This window comes from Doryrhamphus excisus, linkage group LG20, assembly GCF_037039965.1.
Source record: "Doryrhamphus excisus strain RoL-2023G ecotype Guam linkage group LG20, RoL_Dexc_Guam_v1.1, whole genome shotgun sequence".
Taxonomy (NCBI): domain Eukaryota; kingdom Metazoa; phylum Chordata; class Actinopteri; order Syngnathiformes; family Syngnathidae; genus Doryrhamphus; species Doryrhamphus excisus.
This window is the reverse complement of record NC_136376.1, coordinates 347,453-367,500: the sequence shown is the minus strand read 5'-3', so window position 1 is coordinate 367,500 and position 20,048 is coordinate 347,453. Positions and strand designations below refer to the sequence as shown.

Sequence of the window (20,048 nt, the reverse complement as noted above, 5' to 3'; positions counted from 1 at the left end):
CCCCCCACCCACCCCCCATAATGGTCACCCCCTCACAATTCATAGGCACAATAGTGGGAAAGCTGACATGAGGAGAGCCAATTAGGGCTCCTTCTAGTTTAGTTTTTTTAACTTTTAGCTAATGAGCCATCCTGAAGTGTTTGCAGCCTTTTTGGTATGTTCAATGGGAGCTCCAATACCCAGGGTTAGGGTTAGGGTAGGCTTAGGGTTAGAGGGTAGGGATAGGGGACAGGGGATAGGGTTAGAGGTTAGAGGTTAGAGGTTAGAGGTTAGGGTTAGGGTTAGAGGGTAGGGATAGGGGACAGGGGATAGGGTTAGAGGTTAGAGGTTAGAGGTTAGAGGTTAGGGTTAGGGTAGGCTTAGGGGCGAAGTGAGCAAATAAAGACTTGGAGTGATCATGTGACCCGGTGGTCAGATGTGTTGAGTGGGACTGACGGGGCTGGAGTGCCCCCACGTCATTCCGGTCTTGGTTGTTCCTCCAGTCTTGATGTCCATCCCCTTTCCTTGGCTTCCCATCCAAAAATGAGGAACAACTGAACCCACGGTCGTCCATCCAAACACCTGCCTTCATTTCAGCTGTGTGTGTGTGTGTGTGCGTGTGTGTGCGTGTGCGTGCGTGTGCGTGTGTGTGCGTGTGATGTATAATTCATCATAAAAAGCTCCGCATGCTGCCAAGTGGCGGGCACGGAAGCAGAAGCTAATTCTTCACCAGGAGGAAAGGTTGGACCCCCCGCCCAGTCGTTTCCGTGCTTGTTTCACGTGGACGCCGCATGCGCTCGCCCTCCTGTCTGCCAATTAAGGCCGATGCTGCAGTCGGGGCCGACGTTCCCTTCTTCTGCATGGCGACATCACTGGCTTCCTAAAATGGCAGCCACGAGCTACACAATGTGTTGGCACGCCATGGAAGATCTGCGTCATTCCAGCCATAGACTCAGACGTGCTGGGTGGACCAACACCGGCGGAGTGAATGGCGGATTGGCCGTGACTCTTGGTAGGGTAGCCTGCTCCGGTACAGGATTATCCTCCAATATGGATCCCAATATATGGGATAACATATTATCAACATACATATAATAATATGGAAATATCTACATTTCTTTATATATATTGCCACAATATACCATAATACTACCAACATGTACACTAATAGAGTCAGTAAGTACAATAGTTATTTATATTAGTAACTCCAATAAGGAATACAGGAATATTCTTCCAGGAATACAGGAATTATTGGTCATATTCCCTCCTCGGGGTGTGATGCCTATGGTGCCCCCGACTGCATCCTCCATAGAACGGATAGAAACGAGTAGTGACAGGAAGCACACGCAGCGTTCCCGTCCCAGTGGACAGGAGCGTGGCTTCAGGCTTATTCCGTTGACAGGAAGACGATGTTGACATTCCTTCCAAGCGTCTGAAACCCGATCGAGGCCAAAAACTGAGCGCGTCTGAAAGACGTCATTCTGTCTTATTTTCCTGGTCAACACTTTTTAGGGCGGATTTGCTAAGCGGCGTTCCCGCATCCTCATACACACGCCTGCACGTCAGCCATAACTCTCATCTTCCTGCCGCAGAGTAAACTCAACCCCCTCAACGTCACCCCCCCCATCCGGGCGGTGGACATGGACAGAAACATCCAACCCCCGTCAGACAGACCCGGCGTCCTTTACCACATCCTGGTTGGTGAGTTCATCTCCTTGACTCATTTCCTCTTCCCGGCGTGGCCAATTCCTCCCCCAATCATCACCCTGCTGCCCCCCCCCCCGCGCCCCACGCTGCCTAAAGTTCTCCGTTCTTCATGCAGGCCATCCGGTGGCGTTCCCTCATTACTTCTCCCTCAACAAGACCACAGCCGAGCTGCACGTCCTGCAGCCAATCAGCAGGGACCTGTACCAGAGGTTCACGCTTGTTATTAAGGTAAGGGTCTCGGGTCTCAGGTCTCAATGGCTCGGGTCTCGGGTCTCAGGTCTCATGTCTCAACGGTTCATTAACCTTGCATCGCTGATCCACTGGACTCGACTGCTGCTTCCATGCTGGCGAGGAAGGACGATGACGGATAACATCGCTCTTTTATTCGTAGGCGGAACAAGACAACGGTCACCCGCTGCCGGCCTACGCCGACCTTGTCATCGACATCCTGGATGAGAACAACCAGGCGCCGTACTTCCAGTTCATCAACTACCAGGGCTACGTCAGCGAGGCGGCGCCGGTGGGCACCACCGTCTCGGCCGGAGCCAACCTCAGCTCGCCGCTGGAAATCGTGGCTTTGGATAACGACGTGGAGGAGGTAGAGCGCATTGCGGCGTTGTCGTCATCGTCTCATTCACACCCACCATTTGTAACACGTGCCTTGCTCATGAGCCGTGTTGTCCTGATTGTAGCTGGAGCCTGGAGATACACCTGTAGGTAAAGGGGGGTTTGGCCACACACACACGGGCGCATCATGGCGGCGGCGTGACATCACAAATTCATCTGGACAGCCGTAGACTCTTTATTCATCACGCAGCGTGAAATCTACCTTTTAGCTAAGTGGGTGGGGTTAAAGATGATGTTACATCTAATTTGCATAATTGGCCACATCGATGTGTTTTAAGGCTAATGACGTTTATATCAAACGTAATAAATAAATACATAAATACATGATAAATACATTAATATATGGACGGGAAGGCTGCATCTCACTGGGTTGGGCAGGTGTACCTAATGCTATGGCCAGTGTGTGTGTGGTGGGGGCGGGGGTGGTGGGGGTTGGATTGTTTTTCTTCTGCTGTGTTTGCTTTGTTGATGTCTGATATCTTATTCTACGCTAGGATGTTTCACTCCATAGAGCCACTGGAATGGCGTGTGTGTGCGTGTGCGTGTGCGTGTGCGTGTGCGTGTGTGTGTATGTGTTCATGTGTGTGTGTGTGTGTGTGTGCTTGCCAACATGCTCCATCTTTCCCAAACAATGACTCTTTGGGTGTGGGTGCATGTAAGAAATAATCCTTTGAGTCCGGATGTGTGCCAAAGTCATCGGAAAGGAGGACTTTTATTTTGGAAGTCGTACCAAAGCAACAGTACGCTTCCTGTGTCCGTCTCCGGGTGCTTTCCAATCACGTGCTTTCATTTGTGGCGGTGATGGTGGAGGAAGGTGTCGCCATGGTGACCGCTTCCCTTTTGTGTCGCCGCCAGACCAAAGACCCCATGCTGAAGATAACCCAGGACAACTACAAGGCGGTCTTCGGTCTGACCCCCAGTGGGATAGTCCGCTACCTGAGGCTGCTGAAGCCTGTGGACCGCGAGAAGCAGATGACCTACACCTTGACGGTAAGTCTGTCCTCCAAAAGCGCTTGGTTAATCCAGATTGATGTGGATTAAATACGTTGGTATTCCCGTGCCGGGACTACAGATGTCATATTTTCAAACAAACACAACAGGTGACGTTTTTCATCCCTGCCAAAGCTCCTTCCACGCACAACACGATTCTACTCAAAGATCATCTATACGAGAGGAGTGCTGTGTTGGTTTGAAGCGCCACAGTCGGCAGTCGATGAGCAAGTAGTATAGCAAGTAGTATAGCAAGTAGTATAGCAAGTAGTATACGTATACACACCATATTTCATATGGACGTGACCTTCCTACTCAAGACCGCACGAGGCTTTTCATGTCAGGAGGAAGTAGTTCCCCTCCACAGCCTCTTTGTTTCATGCTTTTATTTTGGCGCTCTCCTCAGCAAGTGCTGAAGATCAGAGTAGACAGGATGAAAAAACTCCTATGAAAGAAATGTCCTTCAGGTGAGCCTTACACTTGGAAAGTACGTGAATAAATACACCGTCTTCTCTTGGGCGCTTTAACCTTGCACCGCGTGGAACACGCCTTTACTGCACCGCACACGTGCACATGGACGACATGCATGCGTTTACTGCACGCCATACATGCACATGGATGACATGCATGCATTTACTGCATAACACACATGCACATGGACGACATGCATGCGTTTACTGCATAACACACATGCACATGGACGACATGCATGCGTTTACTGCATAACACACATGCACATGGACGACATGCATGCGTTTACTGCATAACACACATGCACATGGACGACATGCATGCACTTAATGCACGCCATACATGCACATGTCCGACATGCATGCGTGTCCTGCACGTAGCTGTCTGTATTCGTCCACGCTATGATGATGGTTCGTCGCCAGGCTCTTCCCTCATTCTATGAAAAGCTTTCCATTTCCTTTGGGATCAATAAATCTATTGATCCATGGAGGACCACCAGGTGGTTCCAGGAATGAAATGTTGCCTTCCCGATGAGTCAAGCTTCTCTTCTCCTTCTCCTGATGACTTTCCTTTGCAGGAAGCTGGTCCCATGGCTGAGGAAGACTTTTGTCAGACAGCCAATAAGATTTTCTCATATTTGAAGTTGAGATTTCCTTGGAATTTTAACGATCCGTCCACTCGGTTGGTCACAAGAATGAGGAAGTTCACGCTTCTTCCTTTCTCTGAGGGCCTCGTCCGGGCGCCTTTGGGCTGTGGCGTTTTTGTATATTTGTACTTGCGGGTTCCTACCAAGCTGGTTGGGCTTCACTGACCGGATCGTGTCCTCCATCCGCAGATGGTGGCGTCAGACGGCGTCCAGCAGAGTGGCCCCGTCACCGTCAACATTTTGGTGATGGACGCCAACGACAACACGCCCACCTTTGCTCAGGTGTCCTACAACGTGGACTTATTCACAGACATGCGACCCGGGGAGACCGTGCTGCAGGTGACGGATGCTCGGATGACTTCTTCACAGCACACGGAAGAATCCCGACACGGCGCCGCCTTCATCCTGCCCGTTATTCCCAGTCCCGACACGTACCGGCGTGCTCGCTCCACACTTTAGCCGTCAAGCCTGAGCTTTGCATTCATGGTTCATCACGTTGCACCAGGGACACGGGTTGAAGAGGCAGACCGGGGTGGGGGGCAAATCCTAAGGAATATAAGCCATCATTCCGGGTAGTCCATTAAAGGTGCTGCATGGAGAACGCTTGGAGGTTGCAGGATGGTCATGGTCATCTTTATTCTTCTTCTCTGGTAGTCGCTACTCCGGCCATGCCGGGTGTACGCTAGTCTTCATGGAACCTTTACATCCTAAACGCTGAAGGCCTGGGATTGGAACCATGGAATAATGGGATACATAAATCATACTTTCAAATAATAGGAGGAAATGTGGGCCGGGGCAGATGTACCATCGGTACCATCGGTGCCATCGGTACCATCGGTGCCATCGGTACCATCGGCTAAAGACAGATTCTCCTAATGACTGATTAATAACTGATTATTGATTATTGATAGTTCTTCAACGTACAAATATCTGTTTGTACCAAGCCAGCCCTGAAACACGGAAAAAAACGGAGACCCTTGGGCACATTTTTTGTCCCGTGTGGTGGTGAGGGCTTCCATCCTCGTTCTTCCTTTCCTGCCTCTGCTCGGCTTCTGTCCTCCCAGCGCTGCCTGGGCAGAGGAAAAAAATGGAAAGGTCAAGTTTAATCTGTCTTAAAAACCTCCGTTTGGCCTCCATGAAATGAGGTCAGAGGTCATTGAGTGTTAAATTGATTTTTCCTAAGCGCTTTATGAAAGGCCCCCGTGGCCGGCTGCTTGTTTTGTTCACCCGCGTCTACACCAGCGTCACACGGGTGCTGCGGCGCTGCTCTGGTCCACACCAACATGGAGAATACACCCACACCTGGCGTACCCTCACACTGATATTTGTTGGTCATGTGACTAAACTGCGGTCAAGAAGCCACACAGGAAGGACTACGATAAAGGGTCGGTGGAATACGTCAGAGGAAATCTCTCTGTGTGGGCCTGTGCTCTTCGCAAGTATATTTTACAAGCTTTTGGGAAAGTTAAACTTGTACAAGTAGAAGAATATAAAAATAACCTCCGTGGCTTCACACCGGCTGCTCGGAGCGTGTGCCCGAATACAGCACACCTTGCTGGGCCACAGCAGGTGGCTCCTCCCCCTCTATACTCTAGTTGTCCTGGTAGTATTTTTGTACTAGTAGTAATGTCATGGTATTCCTGGTAGTACTATGATAGTAATGTCACGATATTCCTGGTAGTACTCTTGTACTCGTAGTAATGTCATGGTATTCCTGGTAGTACTATGATAGTAATGTCATGATATTCCTGGTAGTACTCTTGTACTAGTAGTAATGTCATGGTATTCCTGGTAGTACTATGATAGTAATGTCACGATATTCCTGGTAGTACTATGATAGTAGTGTCATGGTATTCCTGGTAGTACTATGATAGTAGTGTCATGGTATTCCTGGTAGTACTATGATAGTAATGTCACGATATTCCTGGTAGTACTCTTGTACTAGTAGTAATGTCATGGTATTCCTGGTAGTACTATGATAGTAATGTCACGATATTCCTGGTAGTACTCTTGTACTAGTAGTAATGTCGTTGTATTCCTGGTAGTACTATGATAGTAGTGTCATGGTATTCCTGGTAGTTCTTTGATAGTAATGTCAAGTATCCGAAGTACCAACATATTTCCACTGCAGTATATATTTGGGTTCAGGGTACCCCCAAGTTCTTAGGTTTGACGGCTGCTGATCTTCTTCTGCGTCTTTGCTTGAAGGTCACGGCGGAGGACGCTGACGAGGGGCTAAACGGGGTGGTGACCTACGAGATCCTGGCTGGAGCTCAGGGACACTTTGTCATCAATAACCGCACGGGGCGCATCACGGTGGCGGCAGGCGTCACGCTCGCTGTCGGTAGATCTTTTGCGCTGACCGTCAAGGCGTCTGACAACGCGCCAGAGTCGCTGAGAAGGTACGCTGGTCCGCTTCCGCCTTTAGGGCCCAGACGCTTGGCTAAATGGCTGCTGGAGTCGTAGCCTCACCTCCGCAGTCAACAGCCTGACGTTTTGCTTCCCGCTCGCCAGGAGCTCCATCACCACCGTCTATATCGAAGTGTTGCCGCCCAACAACCAGAGCCCCCCGCGCTTCCCCCTGCTCACCTACAGTCTGGAGGTCAGCGAGGCCACGAGGATCGGCGCTATCCTCCTCAATCTGCAGGTGAGCCTTCAAGCCGACGGGACGTCCTGCTGGGGCCCCCCAACACGTCCACCCAAGATGGCGGATCAGTAGATTGTAGCTAGCTTGTTGCTTAGCCGCCCGCTTTCTCTCCCTGCAGGCCACGGACCGAGAAAACGACCCCATCACATACGAGATCCTCAGCGGGGATTCCCACAAAGTCTTCAACCTCTCGGAGACGTAAGCATCAATCTGCCTTCCGTCCAGGAATGGGCGTGGCCATACGCCATCGTCGCATTTCCAAGCTTTGCTTTTGTGGAAACGTCTTCCGTGGAAAAAGGCAACCTGTTGACGGATCCTCTTTTGGGGGGAAAGGAGCCGATGGAATGCTAGGGAGATTTTTAGGAAATGAAGCACAGCACGACTAGCTCCGCCCCCCACCCCCCACCCTACACCCTCCACCCCCAACAATGCCGGGTAATAACCAGCCTGTGTACCACTTGTGCCCCCCCCCCCCCTTTACTGCAACACACGAATCCTCAGCTTATTCAAAATCACACGCGTGAATAAATCAGCTTTAGTGGAGGAATATGATCAGCTAGTCCAAAAATAAGAATATCCAAGTACATGTGCTGTACTTTTGCTGATATAAAGTACTGATATAAAATACTCGCTGTCCCTGGTGACTGGTCCCAGACCCGACCACAGAAGAGAACTTTGGCGAGATGGGATTCAGTGTTGATAAATGTCATATAATGTAATATAATACTTTCCAAATGCAGTCTTTAATGTTATTAGAGCCTGTAGACATGAAATAGCACCCCCACAGTCACTTTTACGTTCTTGTTATTCACATTGCAACTCTTATGCTGCAGGGACTCAAGATGGCCGCTAGCTAGCTAAATAAACTCTAATCCAGTAAAGTAAATAAGCCTTGTCTATGCCGCTGGTAGTGTAGTGGTTCATGTAGCTGGTTCTACGTTGCCTTGGTGACCTGGCAAGGCACCTTTCATGGTGGTCGCGGCGGGAGCGTTCTCAGGAAGGTCTGGAGGTGGAAGCTGAGGATGCATCAACGTAGGAGAGTCCGACTCTCCTTTATTATCTCCAGGGACGACGAGGAGACAAATGGAACTTTCCCACCCGCCTTGTTCCCGCGCTCTAAATCAAGATCGGCATATTAGCATCTCTGACGGCTCCACCGAGGAAACGCCATGAAATATTAACGTGCGTTCTTACCCTCCTACAAACCAGGACGTCACTTTGGAGGGTCACCATGCAAGGAGACTCTCAATGCACCCCCCCCCATGAATCCTTGGTGCCCCCCCCCCCATATTAAACACTCACATGCTGATGGGGCACACAGACGATTAAGGGTGATTAGCCCTTCTTTGGTTGACCGGCCAATCAGCTCTCATTCTTCACCGCTCCGCTGACAGATGTATAAATATATACATATACATGTACATACAGTAATAAGATGTATACATATATAGAGTAGTATATATACAAATTTACAAATTTCCCCACTGAGGGACGAATAAAGGCATATCTTAATATACATATACATATGTACATATACATATGTACATATACATATACATGTACATATACATGTACATATACATATACATACAGTAATAAGATGTATACATATATAGAGTAGTATATATACATATACATATGTACATATACATATACATATATATACAGTAATACAATTATACATATAATACAGTGTATATACATATATACACTAATAAGATGTATAAACATATACAGTATAGATACATATACATATATACAGTAATAAAATGTATACATATAATACAGTATATATACATATATACACTAATAAGATGTATAAATATATACAGTATATATACATATATACAGTAATAAGATGTACACATATATACAGTATATATACATATATATACAGTAATAAGATGTACACATATATACATTATATATACATATATATACAGTAATAAGATGTATACATATATACAGTATATATACATATATATACAGTAATAAGATGTACACATATATACATTATATATACATATATACAGTATATATACATATATATACAGTAATAAGATGTACACATATATACATTATATATACATATATATACAGTAATAAGATGTACACATATATACATTATATATACATATATACAGTAATAAGATGTATACATATATACAGTATATATACATATATATACAGTAATAAGATGTACACATATATACATTATATATACATATATATACAGTAATAAGATGTACACATATATACATTATATATACATATATACAGTAATAAGATGTATACATATATACAGTATATATACATATATATACAGTAATAAGATGTATACATATATACAGTATATATACATATATATACAGTAATAAGATGTACACATATATACATTATATATACATATATATACAGTAATAAGATGTAATATAAATATATAGAGTATATATCCAGTTCTTCAATCCGACTTCCTTGTCCTCCACAGGATTGGCCTTCTTATTCTGGAAAAACCTCTGGATAGAGAAAGCACGGACCGCTACCGTCTGGTGGTAACGGCCTCGGATGGCAACCCTGGGGGGGTAAGACACGACGCTCTTCATGATTGTTCATCCTACCTTTATGATTGTTTGCCTGCAGGGAATATGTATTTATATAGATTCATATTCATGGCAGTGCATCATTTTGCTGCCTTGCAGGTGGTCATGAAATGGCTACGTGTGTTGTGTAGCAGCGTTAGCATGATGCTAATGCAGTCCTGATGGTGATTGAAGGAACCACAGAAGGTTCCCATTTTATCCAACATCCTGCTAAATTGGCCTTCTGTCAGGAAAAGGAACTTATTAGTAATTAGTTATTAGTAGGAAGTTATTAGTAATAGCAGTACCATATTCATACCAAAGCATAGTACATATTCTACTTCTACAGTACGTATTCTACTTTATTCACGCCTGGTGAACATTTCATCCACTTGGTGATGCATCCGATTCCAACATTTGGATTCCCAAGGCTGACCTCTGGAATCCCAACGGCCTTCCAGCCTCACTCGCCAGCCGGAGCTCATTTCCTGCCCCCACCGGACGGAGGCCGTGAGGCCCAACAGACTGATCTTGTCACATAAAAGGCGAAGCGAGGCGGTCGGCCCCCTCCGCTTCCTCTCAGATGTCAGACATGACGGCCCGCCCCGCCGTGGCGTGTCAATAACGATCCCGCCCGCCTCGCCGGGCTTTGATGAGGGGAGGATGCTGACGCTAATTGACTTCAGGTCTCCGGCAAAGGGAAAGATAAATACAGGCTGTCACTGCCGTGACGCTCATGACCCCCCCCACTGCACGCTGTCCTGGGGTGGAGGTGCAGCGACTGAACGTTTGCCGCAACAAAGCAAACGACGATGGTGAATTCCCGCTGGACGGCGGATGAAAGGAACAGGAAGTGGATGCTTTCCTCTGGGACGCGCGCCGCCACGTGCCGGGCCAAACTTCAAACGCACGTCTGATGGGAAGTTCCGCGTGTCCCCCACCCGCTGTCCCGCCAAGGCAGACGTTTATTCCCGGCTTAGCTCTCAGCTTCCCTTCCGGATGGGAAGTATTGCGGCCAGACAATGACGCGCTCGTTTGTGGGAGTGTAGTACCGTTGAGCCATGGTACTTGACCGTGGTACTAACGACTCACGTTGTTGTTTCTTCCTGTCATCAGACGTCCACCACGACAGTCGACGTGGTCGTGACAGACGTCAACGATAACGACCCTGAATTTGACCGCACGGCGCCCATGAACTTGACTGTCCAGGAAGAGGAGGCCAACCTGTTTGTGGGACGAGTCGAGGTAAGCCGGAAATAACGATGTGGGACACGTGGGCTGTCATTCCAGAGACCTCATCGTGTTGAAAAGCTCCTTTTCCGCCACCATGGGCATTCTTCACCTTTGCATCGAGGATCCCATCTATTGATGAAACAATTCAAAGATGATGGGAATGACGTTCAATAGCCGGTAAATTGGACATAAAGCAATGAAGTCAATTGGTCATTCTCAACTGCATCTTCCCATTTTCATCGAAATGGAGAATCCTTCCAATTACTACGTAGCTCCTGTAGATCACATCTTCTCTTGGCTTGGACAGCGTGGAGGCTAAACTGTTGCTCATTTGATGGCTTTTCTTGTTTCAATCGGAATAGTTGGCTTCTCCCATGGAAGCACATTGATTCCTATTCCTTGCCCGTCTTCTGACAGGAGGATCCGCTGGATCCGTTGGATCTCGATGCAGTTTTGGTCCTGGTCATGGAACTGTGGACCAACTCTAGACTCTAGCAGGGTCTAGCAGGCGACTATTCCACTCATTATCTAGTCCAGGTACCATATATGAAAAAGGCTTTAGAGGTGTCCACATCAGGACACGGTCCATAAGACCACATACCATAAAAGTACACTTCAAATAAAATGCTGATGTTAAAACCTCAAGGAGAAGCAAGAACATTAAACCAGAGCCCTAAAACTTTACAATGCGTCAAGGTGGTCTTTAACTGCTGGGCTTCGTCTTCTAAGGATTTCTTTATACGACTCACGGCTTTGGACTTAAGACCCTAAAACTGGAAGACCAGGACCACGTATTCTTTACCAATGTACACCAATGTACACCAATGTACTCCAATGTACACGCATTATAGATGCATCATATCCTTTTTTAGAACCCGTACTGAGGCTGATATCATTCTCATAACTTTTTTCATATCTGCTTTTTTTATTGATTTGCAACGTGGAAGATCTGTTGGTTAGTCCTCATAAATACCATGACAGTACTACTACAACACGGGTACTATGGGGAATATCATCACAGTATTACCAGTACATGAGTACTACCAGTAATATCATGACAGTACTACCAGTACATGAGTACTACCAGTACATGAGTACTGTCAGTCAGTCAATCAATCAATCAGTTAGTCAGTCAGTCAGTCAATCAATCAATCAGTTAGTCAGTCAGTCAGTCAATCAATCAATCAGTTAGTCAGTCAGTCAGTCAATCAATCAATCAGTTAGTCAGTCAGTCAGTCAATCAATCAGTTAGTCAGTCAGTCAATCAATCAATCAGTCAGTCAGTCAGTCAGTCAGTGAGTCTTAGCAGTAAGAGTGGAATCATATTCTGTATGCAGGAAGTTATCTGTGGAAGGTGGACATCATGGCCGGAATAGAATGGAATGGGATGGGATGGGATGGAATGGAATGGAATGGAATAGAATGGGATGGAATAGAATGGAATAGAATGGAATAGAATGGGATGGGATGGGATGGAATAGAATAGAATGGAATAGAATAGAATAGAATAGGATGGGATGGAATGGAATGGAATGGAACGGAATAGAATGGGATGGGATGGAATGGAATCGAATGGGATGGGATGGAATGGAATGGAATAGAATGGAATAGAATGGAATGGGATGGAATAGAATGGAATAGAATGGAATAGAATGGGATGGGATGGGATGGAATAGAATAGAATGGAATAGAATAGAATAGAATAGGATGGGATGGGATGGAATGGAATGGAATGGAACGGAATAGAATGGGATGGGATGGAATAGAATGGAATAGAATGGAATAGAATGGAATGGAATGGAATGGAATGGGATGGGATGGAATAGAATGGAATGGGATGGGATGGGATGGAATGGGATGGAATGGAATGGAATAGAATGGGATGGGATGGAATAGAAGGGAATAGAATGGAATGGGATGGGATGGGATGGAATAGAATAGAACGTTCCATTTCAGGTGTGCTGGCGTCATGCAGTCATTACCTTCGGAGTGAATAGTTGATGCAGACTAAATGAGAAGGTTCAGGTCATGTGACGTGTGAATGGCATCTGTCCTTGTGGGAGGGGCTTTATGTTTTTGCGATGATGAGACGACCCCGGGTGAAGATATCCGTGCATCTCCGAGGGACGTTTGCCTTCCTGTTGGTATTCCCTTACCCGATACCAAGGTTGCTTCCTCCATCCCTTCGTGATGAAAAGCGGAGTTGGCTCCAGCTAAGGATGCTAGCCTCTTCAACCCGAGCCTGATTATTCACGAGCGTGAGCCTCAAATGAAACAAGCGCTTGTCGGAGCTCGGCGGGATTGAGCCTGAAGTCTGTGTAAATATGCAAGCGTGTTGGAATAAGAAGCCGGGCTCTAATGGATCTTGTTCTGGATCAGATCAAACACAAAACAGCTGCTGTCAGCCTGAAGGCAAAGACCTTCCGCTTGCTAACGCGCCGCTCCGTCATTCCATCGGGAATATTTATCGGCTGTTGTTCCGTTATTGTTCCGTGGAAATGGCGCTACGCGGCTCTACGCTCTTTGCCGGGAAAATGAGCTTTATTCATGACCTGTTCCCGTCGGTACGCACCTTGCCCTTCCGGCTCTTCCAGCTCCGGCTTCTCCTTGGCGTCACTGGAAAACTCTGGCTCCAGTCTATTTATTTGTGGGGGGGTGGGGGGGGGTTACGTTGCATCACTCGCTGGAATTATGCAACGGCTCCGGGTTGTACTTCCCGTTCTTGGCAGCATTTATCCCGGCTGTTGAGAATCAAGGCTGCACGTCTCAGATAGCAGATCTTTACCCGGGAGGTCAAGGGTCATGATCACCTTCCATCAAAGCTCCTCCTCTTCTATCTCCGCAGGCCACGGATCCAGACGCAGGGGCCAACGGGCAGGTTCGATACCGCGTGGTGAACCATCCTGACCTGTTCATCATGGCCGCCAACGGCAGCATCTACACCCGAGTCCCGCTGGACCGCGAGCTCAGGAGCAGCTACGACCTGCTGGTGGAGGCCTCGGACGGGGCGGTGGACCCCCGGCGGACCACCTTGACCCTGACTGTGGAGGTGACGGATATCGACGACAACAGCCCCGTGTTCTCTCAGCCGACCTACGTGGTGAACGTGCCCGAGAACAGCCCCCTGGGAACGCGCATCCTGACGCTCAGCGTAAGTGTGCCCACGCCATCCTGATCCCTGATCTCCTGCAACATTCCAACCTTCCATCTTCTACCGCTGTCAGCAGGAAAGCCATGCGATTCTCAAATCGTCTGTTCCAGGGTCAAACCTTTGAGCCTTTAAGACTTCTTGCTCTTATTTTGGTTGCACCAGATGCTCCACCATGGGGGGTGGGGGTGGGCGGGGGGGAACCATGGAGCACACAAAAAACTATTTCAGCTACCTGAAAGTGCAAACACTTTGTCAGAAACCTGCATGGTGTCGCACCGGCTGCTCGGAGCATGTGCCCGACTACAGTGCACCTTGAGGGCCAAAGCCTTCCTTCGGTATCAAAATGATACCAGCCTGTAGAACACAGTATAGTTATCAGTCTGGAACGCGGATTTTGGCCATATTGTACTTGGCCATATTGTACTGAGCAGCCACGACAGACAGCTTCACTACTCCAGTACGATAAGTGGGTAGAAGGTCGTGTAGAAGCAAGTAGAAGGTCGTGTAGAAGCGAGTAGAAGGTCATGTAGAAGCGAGTAGAAGGTCGTGTAGAAGCGAGTAGAAGGTCGTGTAGAAGTGAGTAGAAGGTCGTGTAGAAGCGAGTAGAAGGTCGTGTAGAAGCGAGTAGAAGGTCGTGTAGAAGCGAGTAGAAGGTCACAAAGAAGTGGGTAGAAGGTCGTTTAGAAGCGAGTAGAAGGTCGTGTAGAAGCGAGTAGAAGGTCGTGTGGAAGCGGGTAGAAGGTCGTGTGGAAGGTCATGAAGAGGCGGGTAGATTAGTGGATGGAAAGCTAGAATGAAGTTCATAGGAAGACGTTGGATGCTGTCATTGCAAATAATGTATGCCTTCTAAAGTTGTGATTTGGTCCCATGAGCCAATATGCTTTAATATGAGATATGAGCTGTAAGATGGTCTGAGTGTATTAATAATTGAGTAGCACAGCCTGACTGTAACCCCCCCCCCCCCCCCCCCAAGCATCCGTATTCATTTGTAGGGTGTCTGTAATGGAACGCTATGGCTCATATCTATGCAGCTCTTCCCTACACGTCCTGCCCCACAACGTCCCCCCTCCCCTGAATAAAGGACAGCTGCTGGCTGGTAGACGTGGTCTCCTAGTCCAAACATGTTGGAATACAAGTGATGCGTGATCTGGTCACTAGGTGGCTTGACGGACGCCATCCAGGTCGCTCGTGGGTTCCTCCCGTGCTACATTGTGACGGTCGCCGAGTCCGGCATGTCGTGTCAGGCCACATGCATCCATCTTGTCCGACTGCTGGTAGAGCATTTCTGTGTGGAAGAGAAGCCCGGAGCCAATCCCTGGGGGGGTAGATGTGTCGTTCCGACCGTGACTCAACACTTCCTCTGCAGGAACAAAGTGGACTAGCGAGACAGGACAATCTGGCGCCGCATGATGGCTGCTCTCTCCTCAGGCTGTGGATGCAGACCTCTTCTCCAACGTCACCTACCGGATCAAGTCGGAATCCGCCCGCCAGCTCTTTTCCTTGAACGCCATCACGGGAGACCTGACGGTGCTGCAGACTCTGGACTTCGAGGACCTGGCGGCGATGGGAGTCGGGGGGGCCTCTTACACCTTCCAGGTGGAAGCTGTGGACCAGGGAGGCGTCACGCCGCCGGGACAAGCTACCGTCACGGTCCGCATCACGGTGAGAACTTCCTGACATGCCGGGGGGGCATTGCTAGCATCTTCTCTTCCATCTGGCCTGCCTGCCCTCAACCATGTGATGCGATGGCGCCTACGTTTACGTCCTGTCTCCTTATTTGTAGGACATGAACGACTACTCTCCGGTGTTCAGCCAAGTCCTGTACAGAGGCATGGTGGCCCCCAATGCAGAGAAGGGAACGTTCATCACTACTGTGTTTGCAGAGGACCAGGACCCCCCAGTGAGTACCTCCATCTCATGTCACGTCCTTCTATGGGTGCTGAATGTGTTCCAGTATGTACACGTTACATTACAAACATAGAGGATGCCAGGTGGGATACGTTCTGCTTGTTTACCTTCCAGACTGTAAGTCACCTGGCGTGTGTCAGTCAAAACATACATACCATAATTAGGACGAAATATTATCGTCACACTGGACTATGGAGACAGGTCTCTCTCTTATGTGGTCTCTGATGATCTCCAAACAGATAAGAAGATCCTAACCATATTCAGCCTATTTTGCTGCATATGAAGCACATTGTTATTATTATTATTCATATCAACTTCAGATTCCTGTCTTCATTGTCACTATTGGGAAGTTGGACTGTTTCATTTCAGGGATATCGTCTCCATGGTGACCCTTAGCTCATGCAGGTGTGGTTCCACCCAAGAACTACCTTACTGGCGTAGTGACACCTCGCCACACTGCAGCGGCTAGCGACTAGCCGGCTAGCGACTAGGCTAGGTGTAGCCTTCCTTTCTATGTTGCTATGTGACATCAATGCACCCAGGAAGGAAGTTCTACTAAATACTCAAGTATGACATGTTAGCATCGATGTAGCCGTTGCTACATGCTAACAGCAGGGATAGAAAACCTTGCTGGACGTTTTGGAGCTCTTTGAATAGCCGCCTTTCTGGGCCCAATGGGGGCGTCCCAGGACGTGCATTCATTGGCTGCCTCTTTTTTTTACCTCTTTTTATATCTTTACAACACACGGAACACATTGGTGATGGTTCCAACAGCCAAACAGGACGTCGCCTGGCCAAAGAATGACCATGGATGTCCCAGCACCAAGGGCCGATGTCAGCACTATGGATGTTTCACTGTCGACCCCCACACCGCGGATAGAGACCCTGGAGCTTGTTTGCTTTTAGAGGCTGGGCTGGTAATTGAACGATGGATTTTTGCGCGAGTGAAATCCTCAGTGAAAGATTCCGCACGTGTGGGATGTCTTTCCAAGCCCGGGAAAGCAGGTTGTGATTCTACGTCTGCTTTTTAATGAAGGCGGTTTGAAGGCAAACATCCAGATCACACGGTGACATCTCCTTCCTCGCTCCACGTCCCTCTTTCAACATCAGACGCTTTCATTTGTTCTTGCACGGCATGCTCTCCTAAGTTCTCCGAGCTCACGCGCTTTCATTTGTGTGTGCTCTGCGTGCGCTTTCATTCCACCTCAGCGCCTCTGATTGCAGCGTGTGACTTGTGTGAGTCACCAGCCTTTGGCCTCGTCATCCTCATCATCTTCGTCATCCTCGTCATCCTCGTCATGCTCCACCATATTTCACATCAACGTACTTTCATCTCCACTCTGCTGTCCCAGGAGGATCTCGCGGGAGGAGAAGTAATGACTTTTGCTCTGTTTTTCCACTCATTCAAGCAGCAAAGTTAGCAGACGAGAAAATGTCATGTGACGTCAACTCTTCAATGTCCCGCCTTGTTTTCTTCCAATGGCGTTCCTTGCAACTCCCGTCTTTCCACCGTAATATTCTTCTACTTGGACGCCGCACACCTTGGTCTCCCTGCATGGGGCGGGCGTGTTCCTCAGCATAGGGGTGGGCGTGTTCCTCACATGGAGGTGGGCGTGTTCTTCACCATGGGGGCGGGCGTGTTCCTCACCATGGGGGTGGGCGTGTTCCTCACCATGGGGGTGGGCGTGTTCCTCACATGGAGGTGGGCGTGTTCTTCACCATGGGGGTGGGCGTGTTCCTCACCATGGGGGTGGGCGTGTTCCTCACCCTGGGGGTGGGCGTGTTCCTCACCATGGGGGTGGGCGTGTTCCTCACCCTGGGGGTGGGCGTGTTCCTCACCATGGGGGTGGGCGTGTTCCTCACCATGGGGGTGGGCGTGTTCCTCAGCATGGGGGTGGGCAATTTCCTCGCCGACAGCAAGCGATGGAGGCGGGCTGTCATGGCCTTTGGTTGGCCTGCTGGGCCTTCCCACCAGGTTGGCTTTGCACGTTCGCATCCCGCTCATTCCTCATTCCTCATTCATATGCAAGTGGATCTCTTTCCTACATCCATCCACCTTCCTCCGCTTATCCGAGGTCGGGTCACGGGGGCAGCAGGGAAGCCCAGACTTCCCTCTTCCCAGCTTCCTCATCTAGCTCCTCCCAGCAGGCGCTCTGCCATCTTTTAATTGGACAGGAACGGCAACAACTTCTTGAACGCTGTTGAGGGAAACTTCTGGACAGTTCCTTTCAACTTTCATCCAAAATGACAACAAGGAACAAGGAACGTCTCCCCCCTGGAAGCTAGCCAAGCATCTTCTACGCAGCTGCTGCCATCATTCCCGTTGTGGTGTTGAGAACTTCCCCAGATCGTTCCAGACAAAGACAAGCTACCTCAGCGGAGGTAAACATGGAGCGTCTGGGAGGGCGAGCTTTGACTGACGTCGCTGTTCGATTTCCTAACAGGAGTGGACTAACCCGGTCTCGTATTGACCCGAGGCTCCAAGCCTTTTATCGACAGGCGTGTCCGTCAGAGGCTGATGTATCACACCACGTGCTCCACATCTCCGTCCCAGCGTCTTCTAGTCCTCTAACGCCGCGGTGGAAGAAGAGAATTCCCGCTCAGGACAATTGGGAGATTTCCAAAAGCTCTGCTGTGATTTTGTTGAGTGCTTCATCACGCTGGATGAGGTTACCATGGAGACAAACACCCGCTACTCTCACTGCTCTATTTACGCTCTTTCTTCAGGATGATCTCTTTCTTTACTGCAGTATAACATGCACCCTTGCTATTTGTGTACTACTACTAGTAGTACTACTGCTACATATACTGTGCATCTCTGAAGTATTGTACTGCAAAGCAGTGCCAGGCTATAAAAATCCAAGTGAGGGAAAGTACGGAGGATGAAACGGGAGAGAATAAAAGAACTTAATACAACTTGAAATATTTATTGAAATATGCCATTCATGAAATCAAATTGGAATGAAGTTCATAAATGTCTTATTAAATGGGGGCCACAGGGTGTGCTAGTTGGCCCCCCAGTCGAGAAACCTGGCTCTGATCTGAGTGTGAAGTTTGCATGTTCTCCCCATTCGTGTGTAGCTCTTATCCCACCAATAGTTACCAATATAGCAATAATAATAATAATAAGAAGAAGAAGAAGAATATTTATGACGGCAAACTAATAAACCCGATAGCTATGATAAAAAATAGCTATGATAACTCATCATTTAAAAAACTCTGTGGCTGTGTGGGTGATCGAATCAAACGCTCCTTTTCCTCCCGCCTGTCATAACTTCCCCTGAGCTGGCTTGGAAACAATAGTACACAATAATGTACACAATAATATTTTATACACCTTGTTTTTTGGTCCCAATCATCTCTGAATGTTGCCTGGGCCGTTGGACAATGTTGCCGCCAACATCCATCCGTTGGTCCTGACCTGGACCGTATGGTTCCACCAAGCCAGGCACCCGTCCGCACCCACAGTTTGGCCACCCCCCCCCCCCCCCAATGACTCCACTCCACGTATTTCATCAGATATTTTCTGTGTATTTGTCCTGCACGTCCCCTTCGAGAACGACACCGAAGGCGTGAAGACAGATCACGTCCTCAGACTTCAGGTTTTAGCTCCTGGGTGTCCAGCGGTCCCCTTGGCAACACACGCGGCTCACAAGCCGAGCTGACAAAAAAGCAAATGAAAGAGAAATATGAAAAGCAGGCAGAATCCAAGGCTGTTTGGGAAGGAGGTGCTGGAAGAGGAGCGATAAAGATGATGGAGGAGGTGGGATTCATCTTAATGAAAGTTCAAGTCCGGCTCCGGCTAAAGTGCTTTATTGTGGAGCCGGGAGGCTCCAATTTCATAAGGGTCTACCCCCCCCCCCCCCCCCCATAGAAAGCAATAACATAACATAACATAAAATGCAACATCATTTGTCAGTTCCAGGGTCAAACCACCACCGTGAAACCACATGCCAACGTTTAAGCAACATCTCGTCATTCGTGAGTCAAGACTGGAAAACATAGAGATGCATGATATCGTTTGTTCGAACCGATACTTCCAATACTATCATATACTACCGATACTTCTCCGGGCCGATATCACACCGATAACCGATATCTATTTTTAAA

At 48.3% G+C, this 20,048-nt stretch overlaps 1 protein-coding gene across 2 annotated transcripts in view; it reads left to right on the top strand.

Annotated features, from left to right (window-relative positions):
• LOC131107862 (protocadherin-15) overlaps positions 1–20,048 on the top strand; it is a 104,806-nt gene that overhangs the window by 52,920 nt on the left and 31,838 nt on the right. For both annotated transcript variants that reach the window (XM_078799314.1, XM_078799313.1), the window contains exons 10-22: positions 1,572–1,680; positions 1,802–1,914; positions 2,078–2,284; positions 3,169–3,303; positions 4,610–4,759; positions 6,629–6,822; positions 6,935–7,067; positions 7,186–7,265; positions 9,556–9,649; positions 10,763–10,891; positions 13,725–14,030; positions 15,459–15,692; positions 15,814–15,930. In XM_078799314.1, coding sequence (XP_078655440.1) covers positions 1,572–1,680; positions 1,802–1,914; positions 2,078–2,284; positions 3,169–3,303; positions 4,610–4,759; positions 6,629–6,822; positions 6,935–7,067; positions 7,186–7,265; positions 9,556–9,649; positions 10,763–10,891; positions 13,725–14,030; positions 15,459–15,692; positions 15,814–15,930 — 2,001 coding nt within the window. The remainder of the gene's footprint in view (positions 1–1,571; positions 1,681–1,801; positions 1,915–2,077; positions 2,285–3,168; positions 3,304–4,609; positions 4,760–6,628; positions 6,823–6,934; positions 7,068–7,185; positions 7,266–9,555; positions 9,650–10,762; positions 10,892–13,724; positions 14,031–15,458; positions 15,693–15,813; positions 15,931–20,048) is intronic.